The 27,882-nt window shown below is 46.5% G+C and overlaps 1 protein-coding gene across 1 annotated transcript; it reads left to right on the top strand.

Moving 5' to 3' along the window:
• The first annotated feature begins 4,366 nt into the window (after positions 1-4,366).
• On the top strand, positions 4,367-15,927 carry ATP5F1D (ATP synthase F1 subunit delta). The gene is made up of 5 exons (XM_030219487.1): positions 4,367-4,571; positions 6,109-6,262; positions 12,092-12,180; positions 13,021-13,149; positions 15,815-15,927. Exons 1-4 carry the CDS (start codon positions 4,449-4,451, stop codon positions 13,147-13,149), a joined length of 495 nt encoding a protein of 164 aa, XP_030075347.1. The 5' UTR covers positions 4,367-4,448; the 3' UTR covers positions 15,815-15,927.
• Positions 15,928-27,882: the final 11,955 nt, after the last annotated feature.

The raw sequence follows: 27,882 nt of genomic DNA, 5'->3' as shown, positions 1-27,882 counted from the left end.
TTTAAACTTGCCAGTGTCAGTGCAGGTCGTCATTGACACTACTGCGCATGCGTCCCAGAGCCTCCCTCAGCTCCCAGATGCCAGGTACTAAATAAATAAATAAAAAATTCTTCCACTCAAGTTTTACTCTTAAACTCCTAAGTGAGATCAGCCAAAACAGGGATATGTAACTAAACTGAAAGTGATGGAAAACCACATAAGGAAGGCACAAGTGACTCACAAAATCTGTTTTGTTCAGGTTCAGGACCAAACTATTCTTAGTCAACTATGCACTAATTGAGGCAAATAGTTTTTTTTAAATCTGAACAGCACAACTTGCAACATTGACAAAAGGAACTAAACTTGAGCTTCATTTGCATAAATTAGAAAAGTATAACCATTCAACCCTAATAATTGTGCTAATGGTAACAAATAAAGGTTAAATAAGTCCAAGAACAAAACTGAATCCTAGGAGACTCCAGAACAAATGTAAACCCATTTCCTCTCCCCTATCACCACCTTAGGATCCAAACCAACCTAACTGATCTCAAAGGGGAGCCAACAAGAGCTAACAACCCACCATTTATTTATTTAGATTTTGCTCACACCTTTTTCAGTAGTAGCTCAAGGTGAGTTACATTCAGGTTGGTACACTGGGTATTGAACCAGCCACCTCTGGATTGCAAGACTAGTGCCACTAGGCCACTCCTCCACTCTATTATTAAAAGCAGCTGACAGTTTAAGTGAAATTAACAAAGTTGACTTGTTTCTCTCTATGAAGAGATACTGGTAATGGCTCAGTACTATGACCATTTTTTAAATCAAAATGCTCAATGAAATACAAATAAACACATCTAATATAATAAAACTCACCCTCAACGTTCTGAGGACAACGTTCTGAAGTCACTCAGACTCCCAGAACGGTTCGTAACTTCATGGTGGTGAAGCCACTGAACATGACTCGCTGCCCCGCCCTCGCATCAAACGTCATGACGTTGAGGGCGGAAAAACAAAAGAAAAATGAAAGAAGGGAACGCATCCAGGCAGGGGGAGGAGTAGGGAAACACGCGGAACGTGTTTCCCTACTCCTCCCCCTGCCTAGGAAACGCTGGCCACCAAACTCACAAACCATCCGAAAGCTACAGAGTTAAAATGAAGCCCCACCAACAGAATGAGTGAGGTCCAACACACCCCCCCCCGCCACCCCCCCTCGCGCACCGCCCCCCCCCCAAACAACCAACAAAGCTCATCAGAAGAAAAGAAGACCAGCCCACAAAATGCTGGAGGTGCAACACCCACCCCCCGAGCCGCCCCCCCCCCAAGCCACCCACCGTCGCGTTGCTTTGCTGGCGGGGGACACGAAACCCCGCCAGCACAAGTCCTGTCTTCAGACTCCGGCGTAAACTTCAGCATTTACTAGCCTATACAGGCAGGGCTTCTGTGCGTCTGACGTCATGCACGTGCAGGACGTCCGACGCACAGAACCCCGCCCAGCAAAGGCTAGCAATGCCGAAGATCAAGCGGAGTCAGCAGACAACAAAGAACTTCTGCAGGCGGGATTTTGGGTCCCCCGCCAGCAAAACTACGCAACGGTGGGTGGGATGGTGGCGGGGGGGGCATCGTGGTGGGTAGGATGGCGGCAGCGGCAGGGGGGGGAAGAACATCATGTGGAGGAGGCAGTGAAGGCAAAAAACGAACAAACCCCTGCAATCTGGCAGCGCTTCCTTCCATCATCTTCAAAGTACCGCTTCCAGAAACCCCTGCCCCCCCAACCACACTCACTCACTCATCTGGCAGCAGTTCCTGAACCCCCCACCCAAACACACACACTTACTCACTCTCAATTGGCCACACTTCCTAACCCCCCCCCCCCCCCACCACACACACACACTCTCTCATCTGGCAGCGCTTCCTGAAAACCCTGCCCCCCCCCCACACACACACACTCAGCTCACTCATCTGGCAAACCCCTCTCCTCCCCACCACACACACACTCACTCTCTCATCTGGCAGCGGTTCCTGAAACCCCTGCCCCCCCCCCCCACACACTCACTCATCTGGCAGCGGTTCCTGAACCCCCACCCACACACAAACACACACTTACTCACTCACTCTCATTTGGCTACACTTCCTGAACCCCCCCCCACCACCACCACACACACACACTCTCTCATCTGGCAGCGCTTCATGAACCCCCCCCCCCCCACACACACACACAAAATCACTCTCATCTGCAAACGCTTGATAAACCGCCCCCCCACACACACACACTCACTCATCTGGCAGCGCTTCCAGACCATCCACACACCCCTCTTCTTCCAAGCTGAACACCCCAACACCCCCCCACACCCCTCCAAAACACACACTCTCTCTCTAAAAAATCACATCTGCCAGCGCTTCCTGAACCCCCCTCCCCCCCACACACAATCACTGTCTCATCTGGCAGCGCTTCCTGAAACCCCTGCCACCCCCCACACACAGTCACTCACTAATCTGGCAGCCGTTCCTGAACCCCACCCCCCCACACTTACTCACTCACTCTCATTTAGCCCCGCTTCCTGAACCCCCCCCCCCCCCACACACACACACACACTCTCATCTGGCAGCGCTTCCTGAACCACCCACACCCCTCTTCTTCCAAGCTGAACCCCCCCACCACACCCCCACACCCCCCCAAAACACACACACACTCTCTCTCTCATCTGGCAGCGCTTCCAGAAACCCCATACACACACACGCACTCACTCTATCTATCTGGCAGCGCTTCCTGAACCCCTCCCCTACCCCCCCCCCCCCCACACACACACTCACTCTCTCTCATCTGGCAGCGCTTCATGAAACCCCATACACACACACTCACTCTCTCTCTCATCTGGCAGCGCTTCCTGAACCCCCTGCCCCCCCCCCCACACACTCCCTCACTCTGTCATCTGGCATTGCTTCCTGAACCCCCCCCCACACACACACACACACACACTCACTCTCTCACTCTCATCTGGCAGCGCTTCCTGAACCCCCCACACCCCTCTTCTTCCAAGCTGAACCCCTCCAACACATCCCCCCCCCCCCCACACACACACACTCTCTCTCTCCCCCTCCTCCAGCACACCAATTGCTTAGGTGCAGTGGCGGCAATCTCAGACACCAGAGAGAGAGGGGGGCCTGACACCATAGAGAGAGAAGGAGAGAGGTATCTCTGTCACACACACACACTCTCTCTCTCACAGACAATGTCTTTCTGTCTCTCACTCTCACATACACTATGTCTCACAGTGTATCACATTCACTCTATATGTGTCACACAGTCACTTACACACTCGCTTGGTCTCATACACTCAGTCTCACAGACAATCTGCGTCTCACACACACTCACACTGTATCTGTGTGAAACACACTCTCTCTCTATCACACTGTCTCTCACATAAGCAATTGCACACACTCTCATTCTCACACACACACTCTCTCACAGACACACTCACACCCAGACTCACTCTCTCTCACACACACACTCGCACTTTCACTCTCTCTCTCTCACAGTCACTCTCACATACACTCTCCAAAACATACACACTATGAGGAAAACCTTGCTAGCGCCCATTTCATTTGTGTCAGAAACGGGCCTTTTTTACTAGTCTCTCAATAATCTTTTACCTTACATAAAATCACATAGACAACAGGTCAATTATGTACGGGGCTTCCCAAGGCGCACTAGCATTTTTAGCGTGCGCTGTGTAGATGCCCATAATAGTCCTATGGGCACCTACAAGGGTAGCGCATGCTAAAAACGCTAGTGAGCTTTTCTAAACAGGGCCCTTAATTAGTGAACAACAGCTAGTGGAATTTTCAAGGTATTCACAATAAATATGCATAAGATAAATTTGCATATTCAGGGATAATGATTGGCTTTTAGGTGAAAAAATTGTTTAGCGTTTATATATGTGATTTTAAATAGCGTCTTATGCGTTGTGTAGCAGGTGATATTGCTTTCACAAACTGTTTTGAATGCTTGCCTGATTAGCAGTACATAAATTGTTTTGAATAAAGAAATAAGTGGAGACATCCTGAAAATCAATCTGGTTACAGGGGCACCAGAACAAGTTTTCTACTAGAAAACTCCCAGGATAATGTGAAAGAGCGATAGAAAAGCCAACGTTGTCCACTTTGTTATAAGATCCCTTATCACAAACTTTGAATATTAAAAAAAAAAAAAAAGTCCAGCGTCTTAAACCTCCGTCCTTGCCCCCCTCTTCCCTGGCTTGTCGGGAATTGTAGTCCTTCACGCAGAATTCCTGTATCTTTTCTTAACTTCCGGGTTGTGTCCCTGGCTCTAGGTTCCGTGTCGACCCTTAACTTCCGGTTTGTGTCCCCGACTTTAGGCCCCGTGTCTCCCCTTAACTTCCGGTTTTTGTCTGCGGCCGCAGGCCCCGTGTCCTTGCCGCTGTTCCCTCTTGTGCCCTGCTCGCTCCGCTATGCAGTCCATCCGTCGTCTTCTGTTGTTCCGCCGCGGTTTCTATCAGGCTCGCCGGTCATATGCTGAGGCTCCTGCTGCCGCTGCTACACAGATGTCCTTTACCTTCGCTTCTCCCACCGAGGTGAAATGGGGGGGGGGGGGGGGGGGGTGAGGAGAGAGATTGGGGTTATGAAGACGTGACTTGAACGGGGGTCGGCCCGTCGGGGAATATTGTGTTGACTGCAGCCGCGTTGCTGAACGGGGACGGATGGGGGTTTCTGTCTTTCCGCCCGGGCTATGCTAAGGAAATCAGGCATGGAACAACCACCACCACGCGAATGATGCCATATCTGTGCGCTAAGGACAAGAAGTAACATCTAAATGCAGCACCCTTCTTCCTGTAACCTTGCAGAGTTACCTCAAATTACCCACTTGTTGGCCAGTCCTGGTTTTAAAGTTGCATCCCAAAGCAGTGTGGACCTGATTCTACCCATTGAAATCAGTGCTGCAAGTTCTATGCATCGGGATAAGGTTGTCAGAAATCCCGGACTGGTCTAATATCTCCCTCCAGGAACACAAGTTTCATGTTGTACTAATTTAGCTATTCTGTGTGTTAACTATGTCTCCAATACACGTGCATGTTATTTTATGTCAGTGGGTTCTGTGTAGTTGTTTTCACTGTCCCCAGACAGCTGAACCTAAGGAGTGACACCGGCTGCAGGATATGTTTATCCATTCCTACCCTAGCTAAGATAATAATAAAACCTTTCTGACCTCTTGTGCAACTTTCTTAAATCAGTCCCCTTATTTTCTTATTCCTGTTAATCTATCTTACCTCTCTCTATATGTTCCATCTTTGCTTACACCCTATGCTATTAAAATGTTTTATTACAATACTAGTAAGAAAGGCCCGTTTCCGAGGCCAATGAAACGGGCGCTAGCAAGGTGCTTTCGTTACCATCCCCCTCCCCTTGTTGCTGGACTTACCGTCCGTGCTTGAGGGTGGTCGTGGGCGCCTCGCCCCACCCCGCGACGTAGAGAGTGGCTGACTGGCTGGCTCCCTCGCTGCGTGTGACCTACAGCCTGCCTGCCTCACACTCCCTCCATTCATCCTCACGTAGTAGATCGATGTATGCCCCACCCTCGCGTCAAACGTGATGATGTTGACGGCGCAGCGATGCGATTGGTGAAGTGTCATTGCTCCGCCCGCAACGTCATCACGTTTGACGCGAGGGCGGGGCAATCAGTAATGGGGATAAATTCCAATCTCTGCCGCCTCACAAACCGGAAGTTGCAGCTTCATTAGAACGTTGAGGTAGCGAATTATGTGCGGAAGATTAGTTGCTGCAGGGGCGGGTCTATCAGTGAGAGTGAGTGGTGCCTGAGTGACAGTGAGTGGTGACAGCCTAAGTGCAGGGCTCCAGTGTTTCCCTGCCACAGAGTGAGCTTCAGAATGTTTGCGGTGAGAATTATTTATATAGATTGTGTTGATGTTCTAAGTAGTATACTATGTACTGTTATATGAATATTTTTATTTCTGTAATTGTCTACTGCTTATGTTTGACTTATTCTTGCTGTACACCTTGAGTGAATTCCTTCAAAAAGGTGGTAAATCAATTCTAATAAATATTGGGGAAGATGCACCAGTTAGTGTCATTGCCTTGTTTCTTTATTTGTAGGTATATTACAATGGTGCCAATGTGAAGCAGGTTGATGTGCCCACGTTGACTGGTGCCTTCGGTATTCTTCCAGCTCATGTCCCTACACTGCAAGTTCTTCGGCCTGGCATTGTAACTGTCTTCAGTGAGGATGGAGCTGCAACCAAATACTTTGGTATGTAGAGAGCCAGGCAAGCACTGCTGTCCAGTGCCAATCAGCCTGGGTACTGCCAGTGGCTGTATTCTGGCAGACAGGAAGCTTGGGACTCTGAAGGATTTCTGTGTGATCATCTGCCCAAACCATATGTTGTTATATTTCAGGCAACTTACAGTAACTCATTCTAAAGTATGAGGCTACTTTCGTAACTTTGGACCGTCTAATTTTCAAAAGAAAAAAAATGTTTCAGGTTGCACTCATGTTGCTTACTCTTCCAAACTAAGTACCTCCCCTCCCCCAGGAAATGCCTATTCTTAATTTGAATAACATTATACACATTGTGAAAGCCTGTAAATTCTTTCAGCCACTCTGTAGGAGGTTGGCAGCGGCTATTTCCAGGCAGGGCAATTCAGTTGAGACCCACTAATTCCCTTTGAAAGTTGTCCTCCAATTCTGCACCAGAAATTCCTTCCTTCAGGGACTAAAGATACAATGGTGAAACCTATTGGTGCTTTGATGCACCAGCACACCACTTGCATTAGGGCTAATGTCAAGCTATGGGTCCAGATCCCTGAAATAAACTTTCTAAGAGTTTTACAATATTAGCAACAAAGGGTATTGTATTAGCTGGTTGACACAGCAAGCTGTAGGTTAAAAAATACTGAAAACGTCAACATTTTGGTGGCTTGGTAGAGAACATATGACACAAATAATACTTTGCAAAGTTAGTGACTAATTTGCAAAAGTTTAGCTGTAAACAGTAGGTTAAGAATATAAGATATACCATGCTGAATTTGACCACTGTTTCTGATAGTGGTTAATCCAGGTCACAAGGAAACCCCAGCTGATCCCAAAAAGGGGATTGTTTAATTGTTTGCATCCAGGGAGAAGGGTTACTTTCCTCAAGCATATCTGGTTAATCATGGTATATGAACTTTTCTTCCAGAAATTTGTATAAACTGAGCCATGTTAGATTCCTTGACCACATCCTCCATCACTAAATTCCAGAGTTTCACTGTGTATTGAGTGAAAACATACTGTTAGACATTTTGTTTTAAATATACTGTTTCTTGGTTTTATGGGAACCCTCTTAATCTTGTTACTATTTGAAGGGGTGAATAACTGTTTCCTATGTGTCTGCTCCACCCTGAACATGATTTTTAGAGCTCTATCATATCCTCTTTCAATCATCTCTTTTCCAAGCTGAAAAGCCCTAACTCTTTAGCCTTTCTTCATATTGTAGCTGTTCAATCCTTTTTGTCAACGTGTTTGCTCTTCTTTATCATTTCTAGGTCTGCTATATCTTTGTTTTGAGAAAGGGCAACCAGGACTGCTCACAATACCCTACAGTCAAGCTATGGACTGATACAGAGGCATTATGATATTCTGTTTTATTTTCTGTACCTTTAGTAATAATACTTAACATTGCAATTTGTTTTTGACTGCTGCCACACACTAAGCTGATGATAACTCAAAGATCCTTTTCCTTGCTGATGGAACCTGCATTTGGGAAATTGCCATCAGTTGGATTCCATCTGAAATCCACATTTCCTGATTTTCCCTTAGTTTGTTCCTTCTCTCTTCTCCAGACTGTAGGCTTCACAGAGCAGGAGCCATTTCCTGTGCGTGCTTGTATGATGTGCCCCAGTAAGGACGGAGTTGTCTTTGGAAACTGCCCTCTGCCTGTCTTGTCCCTCCTCCAGTACTATACTGGTGTTCATTCCGAATCATTCAGCATCACTATGCTCCAGTAGCATATCCTTATAGCATACTTCATAGAGGGTGTCTTTTACAAAGGCATGGTTGCGTTTTAGTACGCGCTAAAGATTAGCATTTGCTAAACGCTAGAGATGCCCATCTCTAGCGTTTAGTGCACACTTATTTTTAGCATGTACTAAAAATGCTAGCGTGCCTTAGTAAAAGGACCCCATTATCTTTAATCCTATCCCTTCATTCCCCCCAGGTGCTTTACTTTTTGTCTTCAAGTTTTTATCAAAATCACATTACCAACATTTGAGTATGGTTTTCAAGGAAATTTTCTTACATATCAAGTTGTTCTCCCCCCTCCCCACCTGCCCGGCCATTGTGGTGATAAACCAAATCAAAACATGAGTCTGCATTTCAGACTCTTTTACTTTCAGCCCATCCCAGGTGAACACATTCAAAGTTAGTGGCCAGTTCCTTTATTAGTTTTTATTTCGGGCAATATATTGTTCCCAGTCCAACTAAAACTTCAGGAGTTTCTCTAATTCAAATTGCTATTAGTCTAGTCTAAAAAACAAGGATCCCAGCTAACCCATTCCCAAAGAAGACAATTCTTTCCATGCTTTTGTCAATACTAGGCGTGCCACCAGTATACAATATCATACTGCTGGGAGCATTGTGTCTCCCCACCCCGGACAATTATAACAATTAATACCCAGGAACAAGCTGTAGATCAATACCCACCATGGTTCTAATACTTCGAGCACCTTCTTTCCAAAAGCCCTGGGCAAATTACTATTGCCACTACATATGGAAGAAAAAGTACCAGCTGTGCTGCATCTTCACCAACATCTATTGCTGACCCTGGAGTACAGCTTGCTTAATCTATAAGGAATAAGGAGCCTTTGGTATATCATTTTATATCTATTGTGAGGATTCCTTTGCAGCGGTCTGCAGAACTTCTTATATATTTTAGAAATTGCTCCTTTTAAAGGGAGCTTTCGCTTTCAAGAGATCCTCTCTCTTTCACTTAAAAAATGCATATGTTGCATGAAAAGATCATGATCTGGAATCCCAGGGGCTGATTTGCCCTCCATCCCTGGAAAGCAGATATCTGACAACCTGAAGGACAGTCCGAATTGTGACATGGGAGTAAATAGAGAAAGCATTTCCCTTGAAGCTAGAACTCCCTGTGGGCCCAGCACAGCTGCAGTGTGTTCTACAAAGGGATTCTGGACACACATTTGCCACTCATGGGACACTGAGTGATTAAGAGGTTTCAGAAGCTGCTCTTCTATATATAACCACTATTTTGTTTGGGGGGGCTTACCATTCCAAGATTGCCTTAAGCTGTGCAGCTTGAAAATAGTACTTAAATGTAGGGACTCCCAGCCTCCCCCTCATGTTGGGTTGAAGGAGAACAATCTGTAAGACTCTGGAGACTGCCTTCGCCAAACAAATCCAGAAACTTTGCTCTTGAGGATATGAAAAATAATTGTTAGGTATTGGTAGGGGGATTGCCTAAAATAAATAACATAACTTTGATAGCATCATGATTCTTATAGCCATTATATATATAATTTATACTAGCTAGATCTTGATCAGCCCATGCCAGCAGGGATTATAATGTTTACCAATTTAGACTTGTCTGCTGCAAACAACACCTTTAGATAGTTAATGCTCTCCTTCACTGATTTAAATGGACAAATACCCTTTCAAGGTACCTATATCCCTTTCTGAAGTTCAGCAGTTCAGATTTTGCTAGATTAACCTTAAACCCGAGAGGTTGCCATAGTCCTGCAGTTTTTTAACTAGTGCTGGAAGGGACAGTGTAGGACAGATAACCGTGAAAATCAGGTCATCTGCAAAAAGAGAGATCTTGTATTGCTTTGCCCCAGTCTCATCCCCCATGATATTTGACCTTATCTTTTGCATTAATATCTCTATTGAAAGGGTGAACAAAAAAAAGGGAACAGCAGACATCCCTGCCACTTGTCTCTCCCCAGGGAGAAGATAGCAGAATAACTCACATTACCCCTTACACAAGCCCTAGGAGACTGATAAAGTGCCCCTAGCCATTCTAAGAAAGACTCTCCGACCCCCCCCCCCCTTTTTTTTTTTGCAGATTCAAGTGTAAAGTTCCAATGGACCCTGCTAAATGCTTTTTCTACCTCAATAGTAAAAACTAGCTGGGTGTTGTAGCTCTTCAGTGTAGCAAATGTCTTATATTATCTGATGTATGCTATTGGGAAGTAAATCCAGATTGATCAGAATTGACAAGTTTTGGTGAAGTAGTTTGGCTAAAAGTTTAATATCAGTATTCAATGTGGGGTGGGATTTGGAAACCTGGGATATTATTGCACAGATAAAAGATATCCCACGCATAATAGGGGGAGCAGATTACAGGGACTGTGCGTACAGGGTGCTCCATAGAGCTTATTTTACCCAAGTTCAATTATATAAGTCAGGGGGTATTGAGACAGCTCTCTGTTTGAAATGTAATAGATATGATAATACTATATATCATGCGCTTTGGGGATGTGTATTAATACAGCGCTACTGGAGACAAATAGTTACTTACCTTTCTTGTGTACTGTGCAGTAGAATAGAAATGAACCCGCCGCAGTTAGTATTAGATCTGAAAGAGCCACAATTGAGACAACGCTGACAGAACAATGTTATATCGAAAACTATGTCTGGTAGCGAGGAAATGTATCATGCAACACTGGACTACGGCCAATCCGCCGACTTTCTGGCATTGGTGCAACCGGGTGCATCAATTACTGGTATGGGAGGCGAAAGAGGCTAAAGGGTACTGCAAAAGGAAAACTCGATTTCTTAAAATATGGGGATGCTACTTAGATAAAATGACTCAGAAAGGACAAAGTCTCATTGTTCATACCTTATCATAGAATAATGGATAACAACTGCAGTGTATTGTGTAAGACATGGGATAACTGGGGGGGGGGGGGGGGGGGGGAGGGAAGGGGAGGGGCACGAAGGTAGGATAGTAACATAGTAGATGACGACAGAAAAAGACCTGCACGGTCCATCCAGTCTGCCCAAGAAGATAAATTCCTATGTGCTACTTTTTTATTTGTACTGTCCTCTTCAGGGCACAGACCGTATAAGTCTGTCCAGCCCTATCCCCGCCTCCCAACCACCAACCCCGCCTCCCACCACCAGCTCTGGCACAGACCGTATAAGTCTGCCCAGCACTATCTCCGCCGCCCAACCACCAGCCCCGGCACAGACCGTATAAGGATGGGGGAGAAGAGAGAGAGGATTTCATTATCTTGGGGCCATTAATTGTAAATTTTGTATTTAAGCAGAGCAATGGATGTGCAAAATTGTACACACACTATGCATGAAGTTTGTATTGTATTGCTTTGATTTCTTCATAATAATATCAGTATTCAGGAGCAATATGAGATTTATGAGTCTCTCCCTAATTTACAGTGAGCCTGATTTCATTATATGCATCTGATGGAAGATAAATGTAGCAAATAAAACTCAGTTGCCACCCTGGCTACTTCAATTGTTGCAATGTTTTGTTAGTAAGGTCATGCTTATGTTGCTGTTTAGCTTTTCACTGTCTGGGTAAGCAACCAGATTTGGACACCTTTCTCCTTTAACTGACCAGGCAACAATCTTGTCCCACAAAACCACTTTTATACCATTGTATACTGTGTGTAAGGCTATCTGGCCAGTTGTTAAACAGAAAATATTTCTATTTCCCCTCTCCCCCAGGCGCTTTACTTTTGTGTCTTTGTGTTTGTCTGTCTTGTTAATGTAAACTTTTTAAAAGCATAGATTTTATCTGTAAAGCACTGCTTACATCTGGTAGTTGTATAGAAATGGATTTTGTGCCTATAGTTATGATTCTTTTTCTCTATGTCCATCGTTTTGCACTTTTCAACATTAATTTCATCTTGTAAGATTCTCCTTCAATTCCTCACAGTGTTGAATACTTTCCTGTTCAGTTTCGTCATTGCTCCCTTTTCCAGATCATTGCAGAAGGTAATCAACTTCGGTACTGGTACAGATCTCTTCTGTCTTTCCATTTGCAGATTGTGGCACCCTGTCCTGTTTCCAGCTGTTGCCTTGGTCCTCTCTGGATAACTTCCCTCTCTTGTTTTGCAGTGAGCAGTGGTTCTGTGACTGTCAATGCAGACTCCTCGGTGCAGCTGCTGGCTGAAGAGGCCGTTACTCTGGACATGCTGGACAGCAGCGTAAGTTTCATCTCTTCAGACAATCAGCTACAAATTAGTTTTCCACGATTGGTTTGGTATCGGGTAGACACATTGCAGAGTTTCCTTTGAAATGCAAACTGGAAGGTTGTTAAGGACTAGAAAGCTGTACATCTTTCCATACCTAAAGGTATACTCTGGTTTTGGTTTGCTTGATCATCAAACAGAAAAAAGCAAACCAGCTGATGTGCAGATTAAACTGTTTATTTCCAAGTACCCGATGTGGCCACGTTTCGCCAATAAGGCTGTGTCAGGGGTTAAAATCAACAAACAAAATCAATAATTGAAACTAAAAGGTTAAACTATAACTTAAAACAATCAAAGCAACATGCATAATACAGAACCATGCAGATCCTTAAATAAACATAACAGAAATACATGCATACTTGTATGATGTAAAACTGATTACCATGCATAGCTGAATTATGTGGAAATATAATTCAAATGAAAAAGATGTCCAGAAGGACCAATGCCCAATAATGTCATACAGAGGTGAATATCAAAATGTATTTCAGGCAGTTTCTTTTGAAATACAAACTGGAGGGTTGTTAAGGACTAGAAAGCTGTACACCTTTCCATACCTAAAGGTATTCTCTGACTTCACTTTGCTTGAGCCATTGTCTTCCTCAGATGTCCTTATTCATGACTCCATTGAAATTTAGCAGTAGGTGAGAGAGACTCTGAAGGTACTGAGGGATGTTGGAAGACCCCTAAGAACTTTCCATACAGTGTAACATTGGGCAGATGTGAGATTTAAGAGCAAGGGATATGGTTTGAACCTTTGAAGGTGAAAGGTTGAGTTCTTCTTTCCTGATGTAACAGACTGCCAGAACAAACTTGGAAAAGGCTCAGTCGGATCTGTTGGGTGCATCAGATGAAGTCAGCAAAGCTGAGGCTCTGATCAGGGTGGAAGCCTGCGAAGCCATTGTGAAGTCACTAGAGGGACTCTAGGTGAGTGCTGTCATGTTGGAGCATGGCACAGGTTCTTTGTTTCAAGAGGGAATGCCAGGGCTTTCACAGCTTCCCTTGAGAACCAGTTACTACTGGTAAGGGCTCTTGTCTTCTGCCTCTTCTCGTTCACGTTTGTTTTAAAATTGTAGTCCTTGCCACTCCCTGCCCCTTTGGTCATTAGCTGTCCCATTTGCCTCCTATACTTGTCACCATTTGCCCTGTTTGCCTGCAGTGTGATCGCTATTCACTCTACTGACCTCCTTGCCCACTCACTTGCATCTGCGGGTGCTGACTGACAGTCTCCGCTTCCTCAAACCTATGGTTATTGATAACCCTGAGGCCCTCCCCTCCTCCTTGCACTTTGGATTATTGTTTACTCCCTGGCCCCTCCATCTTTTAGTCTTGTACATTCTCTATTTGCTACTTCCTGCATTCTCAGTTCTTTCTGTGTGCTTCTGCCCCTCGGTGCTTCCTCTGGTTCTTGGGCACATTTAAGGAAGCAAATTTATAAGAGCTTACCTAGGTTAAGAGACTTAAGACGTTGCTTATTTTATAAAGACACGTGAGTGCCTATGTATTCGTTTAAAAGACATGGGGTAAATTTTAAAAATTGCAAGTAGATTGATGCCACAGATTTTATACCAGTTTGGGAATTGATGTAAATGTGCGCGTGCAAAATCTGTGCAACTGCACAAATTATATAAAAATGCAGACACTTCAATCCAAAAAGAGCAGCCTAATAGTTAGATTATCAGGCTATTAATCCTGCTTCTCCCGCTGATGCTTCTTTTGACTTTGGGCAACTCACTTCACCCTCTGTTATATCAGGTGCAGTTTAGATCATAAACCCCTTTGAGCAGGGGAATAACTTGTACACCTGAATTGTATAGGGGTTAATTTTCAAAGCACTTACAAAGTTCCATAGGTTAGTGTGTAATTTTGTAAGTCTAAGAGCTTTGAAAATACACCTCATCATGTACCAGGAACTCAGATTTATAAAATACCAAAACTGTGTTAGATATGGGTACAAGTCTGCCAGATAAGGCTCTGCTATAGCAGACTGCTGCCACTGGGTGGCGTGTGGCATCCATTCTTATACCTATTGAAATGTAATTTAGCTCCCTAAGCCACAAGCCTTTTCACTGCTTCAGATTAAAAATTGAAGCTGAGGAGTGCAAAAGATCAGTGACGAAGACATTCCAGAATACGACAGAAGAGAGAGGCTCAAGGATGGTAGATCCAGAGGTAATATGAAGAATGAACAGTAGATACACAGGGAAGACATGGGGCAAAAACAGTAAGAGCATTCTAAAAAGTGTGAGAGAAGCATAGGTGGGAGTGTGGAGGTAGACTTGTGCTATCGCAGTAGAAAGAACAAGCAGACTAGATGGGCTTTGAGGTTTTCCTCTGCCACCCTATCCTCTTTCTAGGTCATTCTTACAGATACAAATCAAATCAAGATAAGGTATAAACAAAAAGTAGCACATGTGAGTTATCTTGTTGGGCAGACTGGATGGACCGTGCAGGTCTTTTTCTGCCGTCATCTACTATGTTTGGTGCTTTTCTGTGTTCACTATTAGATGTACAGTCCAGTCTTGATTATCTGACCTTCGCTAAACCAACCATTCTGCATATCTGACAGCCCCCCCCCCCCCCCCCAATGACCTCATTTTATCTCTCTGTTTTCCAGCATAGCACATAAGGAAGTTTTGCACCTGAGACAATTTGTTTTAGACCCGGGACCCTGCTTTTACAGCCTTTGTTTATGCATTGTTTGAGAGGTTACTGTTGTTTTCCATATTATTTGGCTTTTCAGTTATCTGACAGTGGGTCAGTCCTATTTTTTTTTTTTGTTACATTTGTACCCCACGCTTTCCCACTCATGGCAGGCTCAATGCGGCTTACATGGGGCAATGGAGGGTTAAGTGACTTACCCAGAGTCACAAGGAGCTGCCTGTGCCTGAAGTGGGAATTGAACTCAGTTCCTCAGGACCAAAGTCCACCACCCTAACCACTAGGCCACTCCTCCACTCCACATCAGATCATCAAGACTTTACTGTATATCATGACAGTGTACTGCTTGTGCTCAATATAATAGCTTAAATCAGTGCTACAAGGTACAAGGTCATGTCTCAGGTTTGCTTGAGTCAGTCATTTTTTGTGAAAGACTGTGGTGATGTATGGAAAAACCAGTGATTATGGATTTGACTGGCTTAGACTGGTATGTGGTGGTGTGCTGGACCTGAAAGTTACCTGTTTTTTGTCTGTACAAAAAAAAAAAAAAAACCCAAGAATTAAATCTTTAGCCCTTACTATTGTCCATTCATGTATGCCTTGTGTACATTGATAATTCCATCATCTTTAAAAAAAAATTCAAAGAAATATCTAAAGTGAAACATGGATCCATACTTGGATCAGAAAGAACTAACAGTAGACTCTTAAGGAGTTCTCTTAGAAATGTGAATATCAGTGGGGGACATGTTTATAATATATGGGTTTTTTTATTTATTAGGATTTATTTACCACCTTTTTGAAGGAGTTCACTCAAGGTGGTATAATTGTCCACAGAAGTTGGGGGTTAGGAGAGAACTGCTTGAGGATTAGGGCTAAAATTACACGTGTGTATATGTATATTTATATGTTTCTATATAATTTTCTTTTACAGGACTTCCATACTCTTGATGGTCACCTTCCCTTCCCTTCCCCCTCTGTACAGATTCAAGGGATAAAATTATGGTATTGGAAGACTTTCAACAAATAAAAGAAACACACACTTGATTTCCAGTGTCTGCCTTTGTGTTGAGGTGCTTGGCACTGTTAGGATTGTGGTCAGCAGTAGAAGCCCTAAGTCACCTGTTCTGTATGGCTTCTTGCAGCATTATTTTATGCTTAGAGCACTTCAGCAAAAAAGTGTTATAAATTTAGCAGTTTAATCCTGAGGAAGATGTGAATATGAATTGCAGGCTACCTTGCACTGATGTCTTCTCTGCAGTTTAGTAGTGAACCCTGTAGGCCAGGGGTTCTCGACACAGTCAGGTTCTCAGGATACCCACGATGAATATGCATGAGATAGATTTGCATACACTGGAGGTAGTGCATGCAAATTTATCTCATTCATAGTCATTTTGGATATCTTGAAAACCTGACTGTCTGGGTGTGTTCTGAGGACTGGGTTGAGAACCCTGGTGTAGACTGAGATTAGGTACAGTTTCTGTGGGTGATAATATCTGAGATTATCACCTAAGCGGAGGAATGAGAGGCTGACAAGTTCTCTGATATCTTTGGGAACTAGTTTTACCTGAGATTTATACAGTGCCCTCGTGTGAATTATCACACAGCACACTGTACTTGGTGGCCAAAAAAGCAGATGCAAAGTTGCAAATTATTAGGAAAGGAATGGAGACTACAAAATTATAATGATAGTGCCTCTGTATTGCTCCATAGTGTGACCATATGTTGTGTTTTGTGTGTAATTCTGGTTATCACATCTGAAAAAAATATATAAAAGGCACAGAGTAAACAAAATGAAAAAGTAGATGACATGACTCTCCTAGGAGGAAAAGCTAAAGAGGTTAGGGCTCTGCAGCTTGGAGGAGACACAGCTGAGGGGAGATATGATAGAGATCTGTAAAATCATAAGTAGAGTGAAATTGGTAAATGTGAATCGATTTGCCTACTCTTTCAAAAAGTACAAAGGTTAGGGGACATGGCAATTAAGTTACTAAGTAGTATATTTAAAATAAAACAAAGAAAATATTTCTTCACTTAACACATAGTTAAGCTATGGAACTCATTGCCAGAGGATGTGGTAAGAACAGTTAGCATAGCTAGGTCTTAGAAAGGTTTGGATGGATTCCTGGAAGAAAAGCCCATAAACCGCTCTTAAGGTAGATCTGGGGAAAGCCACAGTTTATCCCTGGATAAGCAGCATTGAATCTTGCCAGGTACTTGCGACCTGGATTGGAGACTGGGCTTCATAGACCTTTGCTCTAACCTAGTAGGGCAGTTCTTATGTTTAATTTTCCACAGCTAGAGTGCACTGATCACTGCAGGTGACTTTAACCCCTCATATAATCATTAATCTGAAATGCTTCTCCTGAATTCTATGCCTGGAAAAAGAATATCTTGTTCCTGTGGCCAGGTATGAAGGAAGGTTACATTCACAAAACTAAAAATGCTGCTCTGAATGTGAAATCTGAAATGAGACTTTTGAAATACTCAAGAGAGGGCAGAATAGTAAAAGTACATTGTACCTTCCCTCTTAGCTTTCTTTATCCCCCACTTTATTCCCCTTTCTTCCTTGTCTTCTCCTTTTGTCTCTCATTTATGGTTTTTTAAATATCTGGCCCCCTTTATTCTCTCTCTCTCCTGCCTTTTTGTCTCTCCCCATCCCTGCTCCTCTTTATTTCTTTTTCTTCTCACTTCTCCGGTCCACAATGTGCCCCATGCCATTTCATTGGGTTTTTTTAGGGTGGAGATCTTGACATCAGAGATCCCATTTTGAATGATTGTCACTGTTGTCTTGTTAATTGCTGCATGATCTCTGCCCAGATAAGGGAGGGAGTGATGATGCTCTCCCTACTTGCCTAGTCTCTCCCTCCCCACTGCTGTCAGTAGAGACAGGTGAAGGTGATACAGTGTCTGCCCAATTCCTGTCCCGGGTGGATGGAGGGAGTTATTTCCTGCCTGGTAGGTTGCTGTCTGGGTTGGGAGCAGAGAAAAGGGGAAGGTAGCTGGTATCTCTGGAGTGCTGCATGCCACTAATATGCCTTACACAAGTGGTGATAATCATACACTGTATGGAGGGGGGGAGTTATTTACCGCCTGCCCAGTTCATGCCCGGGTTGCGGATGGTGCACTGTCTGTGCAGTCTTTTCCCTGAGTGGGAGGGAGGGGGGTACACTGCCTGCTCAGTCCCTTTCCCACTGTATAAGTTAGCACTCTGCAGCCATTTGTAGCCTCCGTTGGAGATGGGACCTGATTAAGGGACTGAATCAGTGTTGCCAGGTGGAAAATTTTTTTCCCACCCAATCCAGCACAAAAACCGCCCAAACTCAAACCCCGCCCCTGACACCCCCACCCCCGCGTCATCACCCCCGCCCCCGCCGTCATCAACCCCGCCGTCACCGGCCCCGCCTCCCCCGTCATCGGCCCCGCCTCCCCGTCACTAACCCCGCCCAAAACGTCACTAACCCCGCCCAAAAACGTCACTAACCCCGTCCCCCTGCGGCCGAAAAAGCCGCCCAAAAAACCGCCCTGAAGCCCAAAAAGCAGCCCAAAAAACCGCAACCCGCCGCGGGCAAAAATTTCCCGCAGCGGGTCGCGGAAAACCGCCCAATTGGGCGGTAAAACCGCCCACCTGGCAACACTGGACTGAATTGTGGATATAGAAATTGGGAATCTGACTGCTATGAGAGGCAAAAGGAAGGCCCCAGCGCTATACTAGCATCTCTGAGGTCAGTAACAGGTGAATAAGCTCCACCCCAGTGGTTGCTATGGAGATTGGCTGCTTGCCATTAGCAAGAGGGAGGTGCCAGTCCCAGGTGAGCACTGAGGGGAGATGTGACTTTAGGCTATATACAGAAAGGGCAGAAGAGCCCCCCCCCCCCCCCCCCTCTTCATCCCACATACCTTTCCACACAGGTTCTGCTTCTGTCTTAGCTGCTAAGGAGGAAAGTTAGAGACTTCTGCTCTTTCTGCTTTTTATATCTGTTTCTCAGTGTGGGAGGTGTAAGAGATAGGATGAGTACTGGGAGAGAGGGGTGTGCAGCATGAGAGAGACTGAAGACAGGAGAAGGAGGGAATTGTACAGCGCTGCGTAACCCTAGTAGCGCTTTAGAAATGTTAAGTAGTAGTAGTAACTTGGGCTGTGCTGCCCTTAGCTAGGCTGCATTGGCTGTGCCTCAGAGGACACTTGGAGGGGTGAACTAGGTTGCAGGAATGTGTACACACAGCTCTGCCTGTCTGCTCTCTGGAGGATGCCTTAACATCCTGCCACCTGTCTACTAATAGACTGGTGGCAGGATGTTAAAGGCAGCATTGGCTCTTTCCTTTAGCCTGGTTGGGTTGAGTTGGCTTGCCTTCCTTGATGTATCTCTTAAAGTCTGCAACCAGTAGTGTTCCCTGTGTATCATGGAGTCTGATTAGCAGAGCACTCCTCCCAGTATATGGCTCTGGCAGTCCCTGCGTAACAGACCTGTAAGAGAAGAATAAATGAAATTGACAACAGCTTTAAATTGAGTGGATTGAAACTCAGGTCCATCTGTGTTGGGGTTAAGCTTCTACCATCCCTATATCTGGTCTGTAGTAGGGGGTGGGGTGGGGAAGCTTGCATTGCATTGCCTACGCTATTGCTTTTGGTAGGTTGGGGAAATGAAGCTTGCGTTATTACTACCATTGCTGTATCTGCTCTATAGCTTCAGGGGGTGAGGGGGGGGGGGGGGAAGCTTCTACTGTGCTGTTAAAAAAAAAAAATGCAAGGCTTCACTTTGTGAACCAAGTACCAGTATTTGGCCCATAACCAAATGCAGTGTAGTGAGTGTGTCTCCCCTACAACTGTTGAAACCCTGAATACTTAATCAGATGTTGACACTAGGGAAGGGTCCATTTCTTGACCAGGGCTTGTTTGTGATGAAAAGGGTTTTTGTTCCCAGTGAGTCACCAGACTCTCACCTTAGATTCTCTGCTGTCACCACTTGATCCCAGCAGCTGCTAGGCTCTATTCGGAAGGCTTGGGAATGGCAGAGCTTTCTTGCAGCCCATTGGAAGTACAGCAGTGAGTGTATCCTGCCCATAAAAATGCCAATAGGATGAGTGTTTGAGTAGCATGTTGAATATGCCTTCTGCCTGTGTGTAGTAATGAGGTGTGTAACCTACCACCCATGAGTGTCCTGTAGGTGTAGGGAAGGTGACAGCTGACTCACTGGCTGCAGCAGGCTAGAGGATGTGGCTCATTTCAGAAAGACTTGGGGCAAAGGTGAGCAATCTTCCTGGAACTTGCTTCACCTGCAGCTCAGGTTGTGACCTTCCCACTCAAATGGAACACCCAGCAGGACTCTTTCCTTATGGGATTCCAAGACAAGTTGTCATTTGTGCCGGTCTGAAGTAGGAATTCATATGGTGCTGGGTATGCCTGCCAAATGAGAAGCATCTGGCACCAAAGGGTTAAACTAAACAGGGAGGGAGGCAAGTTACAAAGCTATCCATTTCCTGAGCTAGTACCCAAAGACACACAGACCGTCAGACGCCAGAAATCTCTGCATACCAGGGATAGTTTATTCTCTGTCCAAACAGTTCAACCTCCTTTCCTCCCTCCTAAGGAAATGATGATGTCAAATCTAGTGGTTTCTTAATTCTTGGTGTAGATTTAGAGTGTAGCTTCCTCCCCCTGGAGTTGGGAAAGTGCAAGCTTTCCTCTCCCCCATCACAGACTAGATATAAAACAAGCAGGGGCAGTTCAAACTTCACACACGCACACTACAAAGGAGATACAGCATTGGCAGTGCAAGCTCCCCCTCCCCCACCCCACCCCACATACACACACAAAGAAGAAATACAACATGGGTAGTAGCAATGCAAGCCTCACCCCTTCCCCCACTACAGAAATACAGCACAAGGAGTAGCACACACAGTACAGAAGAGATACAGCAGTGGCAATGCAAGCTTCCCTCCCCCCACTGCAGCACAGGCAGTAGCAATGCAAACTTCCTTCCACCCCCCCCCCCCCCACAACTACAGAAGAGAGATGCTGCACAGGCAGTAACAGTGCAAGATTCACCCCCCCCCCCCCACACACACACCTGATACAGAAGAGATACAGCACAGGAAGTGATGGTGTAAGCCAAACCTTACCCTCCCCCCCCCCCCCCCCCCCACAACTTCAGAAGAAATATATTACAGGCAGTAGCAGTACAAGCTTCAACCCCCTCCCCACCACCACCCCCCACACATTATAGAAGATATCCAGCATAAGCAGTGACAGTATAAGGTAAGCTTCACTTCCACCCCCCCCCCCTACACTCACACACACTACACCAGAGATCCAGCAAAGAGAGGAACAGAACAAGCTTCACTTCCATTCCCCCCATCCCCACTACTACAGAAGAGATCAAGCACAGGCAATGACAGTACAAGCTCCACTTCCACTCATCCCCTCCCCCAAGAAACTATTCAGCAAAGGCAGTGACAGTACAAGCTTCACTTCCACTCCCATCCCCCCCCCCCCCCCCCCCCCCCCCCACTACAGAAGAGTTCTAGCACAGGCAATGATAGTACATAGAACATAAGCATAGCCATACTGGGTCAGACCAATGGTCCATCTAGCCCAGTAACCTGTTTCCAGCAGTGGCCAAGCCAGGTCACAAGTATCTGGCAGAAACCTAAATAGTGGCAAGATTCCATGCTACAAATCCCAGGGTAAGCGGTAGCTTCCCCATGTCAATCTCAACAGTAGACTATGGACTTTTCCTCCAGGAACTTGTCCAAACTTTTTTTTAAAATCCAGAAATGCTAACTGCTGTTGCTACATCCTCCGGCAAAGAGCTCCAGAGCTTAACTATTCATTGAGTGAAAAAAATACTTCCTTGTTTTAAAACTATTTCCATGTAACTTCCTCGAGTGTCCCCTAGTCTGTACTTTTGGAATGAGTAAAAAAAATTGATTTACTTCTAATCATTCTACACCACTCAGGATTTTGTAGACCACAATCATATCTCCCCTCAGCCATCTCTTTTCCAAGCTGAAGAGCGCTAACCTCTTTAGCCTTTCCTCATATGAGAGGAGTTCCATCCTCTTTATCATTTTGGTCGCTCTTCTTTAAACCTTTTCTAATTCTGCTGTTTTTTGAGATACGGCGACCAGAACTGAATGCAATACTCAAGGTGCGGTCATACCATGGAGCAATACAGAGGCATTATAGTATTTTGAGTCTTATTCACCATCCCTTTCCTAATAATTCCTAGAATCCTGTTTGCTTTTTTGTTTGCCACCACACACTAAGCAGAAGATTTCAGTGTATTATCTACAACACTTTGATTTTTTTTTCTTGAGTGCTGACCCCCCAAGGTGGACCCTAGCATCAGGTAGCTTCACTTCCACTCCTCCCCCTCTACAGAAGCGATTCAGTACAGGAGTGCCAGTATAAACTTCACTTCCACTCTCCCCCCTCTTATAAAATGACAATACAAGCTTCACTTCCACTCCCTTCCCCCCACCCTTTACTCTGGGGCAGTGTTTGGTGCTAAACATGGGCCCCATCTGTGGGAGGGACTTTGTAAGCAAACTGACCTAAGGGGACTGGCTGGTCAGGAGCCTGAATTTTAATGTGTAAGGGTTGAGCCACAAACCTCACCCCCCCCCCCCCCCTGCTGGGATGGGCTTTTGCTGTCATATTGGGCTCATTCTCAAGCCCAGCTTGCCAGGGCTATGGAGGGGGAGGGGGGGTTGGGGAGCAGAACAGCTGAAGGGTTAGTAAGCACCAGAAGAAGGGGTGGTAAGTGCAGTGGACCTTGATCCTGGGGAACTGAGTTTGATTCCCACTGCAGCTCCTTGTGATTCTGGGCAAGTCACTTAACCCTCCATTACCCCTGGTACAAAATAAGTACCTGAATATATGTAAACCTGCAAAAACCTCAGAACGGCAGTATATCAAGACACCCATTTCCCTTCCCTTAGCCCGATTAGGCCACTTTTAAATGCTGGTGGTGGGAAATGCCCGCCCAATGGGGAGCATTTCTCTTCTTACATAGGGAGGGATTTTGACCAGGGATATTTAGGTGAGGGCCTTGGAGGCCCAGGACCCTTCCTGCTCCTGAGAAGTGGCTCAATTACCCTCCCTTTGTTCTCAAGACATTGGACAATTGGTTGCACTGTTGTTGTTGACAATTGGTTGCACTGTTTTTTTTCCTCAGGGATGCCTTTGTTGCAGCTTTGGAGGCAGGGACCAGAGCTAAGAGCATGATCAAAAGGAGGCCCTTTTGAACAGGGCCTTAATTCCCCAGGTGTTGACAATTGGTTGCACTGTTGTTTTTTTTCCTCAGGGATGCCTTTGTTGCAGCTTTGGAGAGGGGGGGGGGGGGGGGGGGGGACACCAGAGCTAAGAGCATGTTCAAAAGGAGGCCCTTTTGAACAGGGCCTTAATTCCCCAGGTGGTCAATGTTAGGCCAGAGCTCCCAAACTCATCTCTTGCTGCTATGGTGGGGTATTTGTTAAATTTCTGCTACTGTTACATGTGGACTCCTAGCTGCTGATGGCAGGTAGTCCAGGTTTTTTGATTGTTAACATATATTTGCCTTGTTAGCTTGGGTCAGATTTGCCAACCAATAAATGAAGCTGCGGCTGTTTTACTCTGCTTACTCCTCTGGTCTAATTCTTAAGCATCATGGTTAAAAAATTTCTAAGAGGTCAAGGTGCTATTGTGGGTAAGGATCCAAGGGGGTGATTGTCTCATTTCCCCCATTATATTTCTTATGGAAGAGATCAGCAGTACCAGTGCGGTTGCTAAAGAATGAATTATGTGGGGGGGCCCTAAAACCAGGAAAGCCATTTCGTGTACTGTTGAAAAGCCAGCAAGGAGTGTCAAGCACCATACTGTGTTCCCATGGTGGTCCTCTCCTGATAATGGGTGCAGGGCCGTCGAAAGACTGAACTGGGCCCAGGGCAGGGCTGCTGCCGCCCCACCCTCACCCCTGATCCTTGTCTTTGTCTAAATACTTTGGCTGGCAGGGATCCCGAGGCCCCGCCAGCAGAAGACATCTTTCTCCAGTGCTGACTGCCTACCCTTGCGGCTGCTTTTCCTCTCAGGGCATGGTTGATTTGAAAACCGGCCATGTGTGCCTGAGAGGAAAAGCAGCCACTCAGCAATGGGCAGAAGAGCAGCGCTGGAGGGAGCTCTGGGTCCTCCCCAGCCTCAAAGGGGGGCCTGCCGCTGAAGTTTTCTCTCTCCTGCTCCTGTCAGGACGCAATCACTCAGGTCCCGTCAGGAGCAGGAGAGAGAGAGACCCCGGTGTTGGGCCCCCCCTTGGAGACCTGAGGAATTTTGCCTCCCCTCTCGGCAGCCCTGAATGGGTGCATGCAGACAGGCAGGGCTGAAAGTGGAACATCCTGTGAGGTCATTATCCACTAATAAGTTCTAATTCCAGTCAGCATCTCCTTTACTTTCAAGGGTTTGTAAAGGAGGGACTGTTAATCCCTTTCTTCTTTCTCCCTTATCCCCTCTCCATAAGGTCATGGAAGTTGTGTCTCTAGGGTTCTCCTAGGACAAGCAGGATGCGTCAGCCACATATGGGTGATGTCATCCGACAGCCCATTGGACGGAAATGCTCTCCAATAGCTCAGAGAGATTTTTTTTTTAAATCCCTCTGAGCATGTGCAGTAGGTGCCCCTCACTCCCACTTCCTGCCGCAGTCTAAGTTTTCTGACGTACCCAACGGTTGGATTTTTCAGCTCTCCACCAACAAACTTACAACATCGCTAGAACAAACAAACAAGCCTACCCAAAAGACCCAGATTAATCTCATGAACCCATCTACCTTACGTATACTGAAGAGAAAACGACATTGACCCAGAATCTATCTCCCACCTTACCCTCCTCTCTCTATCACCTGTCTCTACCTACCTACCCATCCATTTACTACCCATCCATCCTTCTATTATGTTATACTTAATTTCCTACTTTACATAACAAAATTCTGTGTTACCTATTACTATGTAAGCCGCATTGAGCCTGCTTTTAGTGGGAAAGTGCGGGATACAAATATAATAAATAAATAAATATCAAGATACAGCGTCTGGGATACAGACACCGATATGAAGGTGCTCAAGCCACAAGGAGAAAGTCTGGTCTATACTTCACCTTGCCTGTTTGCTCTATGTGGCCGCACGGCTTAGTGCCCACTTGCACAGGGGATTTATTCCAAGCATAGGGAGAGGTGAGGCAGAAAGGGCTGAGCCTGGAGTTGGCGGTGGTGGAGAAGGGTACTGAGAGGAGGGATTTGTCCTGTGAGCGGCGGTTACGGGTAGGAGCGTAAGGGGAGATGAGGGTAGAGAGGTAATGAGGGGCTGCAGATTGAGTGCATTTTTAGGTTAATAAGAGAAGCTTGAATTGTATTTGGTACCTGATCGGAAGCCAGTGAAGTGACTTGAGGAGAGGGGTGATATGAGCATATTGGTCTAGGTGGAAGCTAAGACGCGCAGCAGAGTTCTGAACGGATTGAAGGGGGGATAGATGGTTAAGTGGGAGGCCAGTGAGAAGTAGGTTGCAGTAGTCAAGGCGAGAGGTAATGAGAGAGTGGATGAGTACGGGTGGTGTGCTCAGAGAGGAAAGGGCGATTTTTGCTGATGTTATAGAGAAAGAAGCGACAGGTCTTGGCTGTCTGCTGGATATGCGCAGAGAAGGAGAGGGAGGAGTCGAAGATGACTCCGAGGTTGCGGGCAGATGAGACGGGGAGGATGAGGGTGTTATCAACTGAAATAGAGAGTGGAGGGAGAGGAGAAGTGGGTTTGGGTGGAAAGACAATGAGTTCGGTCTTGGCCATGCTCAGTTTCAGGTGGCAGTTGGACATCCAGGTAGCAATGTCAGATAAGCAGGCCGATACTTTGGCCTGGGTTTCCGCAGTGATGTCAGGTGTGGAGAGATAAAGCTGGGTGTCGTCAGCATAAAGATGATATTGGAAACCATGAGATGAGATCAACGAACCCAGGGAAGAGGTGTAGATTGAGAAAAGAAGGGGTCCAAGAACAAATCCCTGAGGAACACCAACAGAGAGCGGGATAGGGGTAGAGGAAGATCCATGAGAATGTACTCTGAAGGTACGGTGGGAGAGATAAGAGGAGAACCAGGAGAGAACAGAGCCCTGGAATCCAAATGATAGTGCGGCAAGGAGTAGATTATGATTGACAGTGTCAAAAGCGGTGGATAGGTCGAGGAGGATGAGGATGGAGTAGTGACCTTTGGATTTTGCAAGGAACAGGTCATTACAGACTTTAGTGAGTGCCGTTTCTGTCGAGTGTAGAGAGCGAAAACCGGATTGCAGCGGATCGAGGATGGCATGAGAGGAGAGAAAATCAAGGCAGCGGCTGTGAACGGCGCATTCAAGTATCTTGGAGAGGAAGGGTAGGAGGGAGATGGGGCGGTAGTTGGAAGGGCAGGTAGGGTCTAGTGATGGTTTTTTGAGGAGTGGTGTGACTACAGCATGCTTGAAGGTGTCAGGGACAGTTGCAGTGGAGAGAGAGAGGTTGAGGATATGACAGATGGGGGGGTGACAGTAGGAGAGATGGTGTTTAGTAAGTTGGTGGGGTGGGATCAGAGGAACAGGTGGTGCATTTCGAGGAGGAAAGAAGGTGGGTGGTTTCCTCCTCTGTGATATCAGGAAAAGAGGAGAAGGAGGCCTGGGTTGGTTGGTTGAGGGAGTGGGTTAAAGGGTGAAGAGGAGGAGATGGCTTAGTAGTGAATTCGAGGTTGATCTTCTGCACCTTGTCGCGGAAGTAGTCAGCCAGTGATTGAGGAGAGGGGGAGGGGGGGAGCGGAGGGCACTTTGAGGAGGGAGTTGAGGGTGGCGAAGAGACGACAAGGGTTGGAGCCGAGAGAATTAGTCAATTGGGTGTAATAGTCCTGTTTGGCAAGGAATAGGGAGGACTGGAAGGAGGATAGCATGAATTTGTAATGAATGAAGTCAGTATGGGTGTGAGATTTCCTCCAGAGGCGTTCAGCAGATCGGGCGCAGGAGCGAAGGTATCGGATGCCAGGGCTGGGGATTAGTACGCCTTGTGGGACGGGGGATGGATGGTGCAAGGGTGTCCAGAGCAGAGGCGAGAGTGGTGTTGTAAGCAGAGTCACCCCCATTCACCCATTACTGTGCGGGGGGGGGGGGGGGTGTTAATGGGATGAAATCCATTGAGGTCTCCCCCAGGTAAGCTAAAATCCCACATCCTCAGGGTATACAGAACGGGCCTGGAGCCCCGCTCCACAGACAGACTGGGCAATGAATTTCCCAGCAAAAGGAAGGGGGCCTAACCAGTGGCGTACCAAGGGGGGGGGCGGTGGGGGCGGTCCGCCCCAGGTGCCAGTGGGTGGGGGGTGCTCCGCTCCCGCCGCCTCTCGTGGCCGTTCCCGCGGCGCCGCACATTTAAAAAACTGGCGAAGCAGCGTCGCAGGCAGCGCCTTGTGCCCTGCTTGTAAAAAAAAAAAATCAAATCTCCTTCCTCCTTCTCCTCCTCGTCTTGACGTCTTGACGTCGACTCAGGCCTTCCAATCAATTTGATTGGAAGGCCCGAGTCGACGTCAAGACGAGGAGAAGGAAGGAGATTTGATTTTCTTTTTTTACAAGCAGGGCACGAGGCGCTGCCTGCGACGCTGCTTCGCCGGTTTTAACGGGACTGAGGTGGGGAAGGAGAGGGGCGAAAGGGACTCGGGTGGGGGTGTTCAGAGGGGAGAAGGGGACTGGGGTGGGGGTCTCAGACAGGGGAGGGGGAGGGGAGAAGGGGACTGGGGTGGGGACCTCAGAGGGGAGAAGGGGAGGGGAGAAGGGGACTGGGGTGGGGGTGTTCAGAGGGGAGAAGGGGACTGGGGTGGGGGTCAGACAGGGGAGGGCAGAAGGGGACTGGGGTGGGGATCTCAGACAGGGGAGGGGGAGGGGAGAAGGGGACTGGGGTGGGGATCTCAGAGGGGAGAAGGGAAGGAGAGGGGAGAGGGGAGAAGGGGACTCAGGTGGGGGTGTTCAGAGGGGAGAAGGGGAC

The sequence above is a fragment of the Microcaecilia unicolor genome, chromosome 11 (genome assembly GCF_901765095.1).
Source record: "Microcaecilia unicolor chromosome 11, aMicUni1.1, whole genome shotgun sequence".
Taxonomy (NCBI): domain Eukaryota; kingdom Metazoa; phylum Chordata; class Amphibia; order Gymnophiona; family Siphonopidae; genus Microcaecilia; species Microcaecilia unicolor.
This window is presented reverse-complemented; position numbering and strand designations above follow the sequence as displayed.

Bases quoted from the DNA above. Each gene is read 5' to 3' on its own strand.
- ATP5F1D (XM_030219487.1), top strand. From the start codon at position 4,449: ATGCAGTCCATCCGTCGTCTTCTGTTGTTCCGCCGCGGTTTCTATCAG. The intron at 4,572-6,108 runs GTGAAATGGGGG...CTTTATTTGTAG, and splicing joins CCTTCGCTTCTCCCACCGAG to GTATATTACAATGGTGCCAA. The intron at 6,263-12,091 runs GTATGTAGAGAG...CTTGTTTTGCAG, and splicing joins AGCTGCAACCAAATACTTTG to TGAGCAGTGGTTCTGTGACT.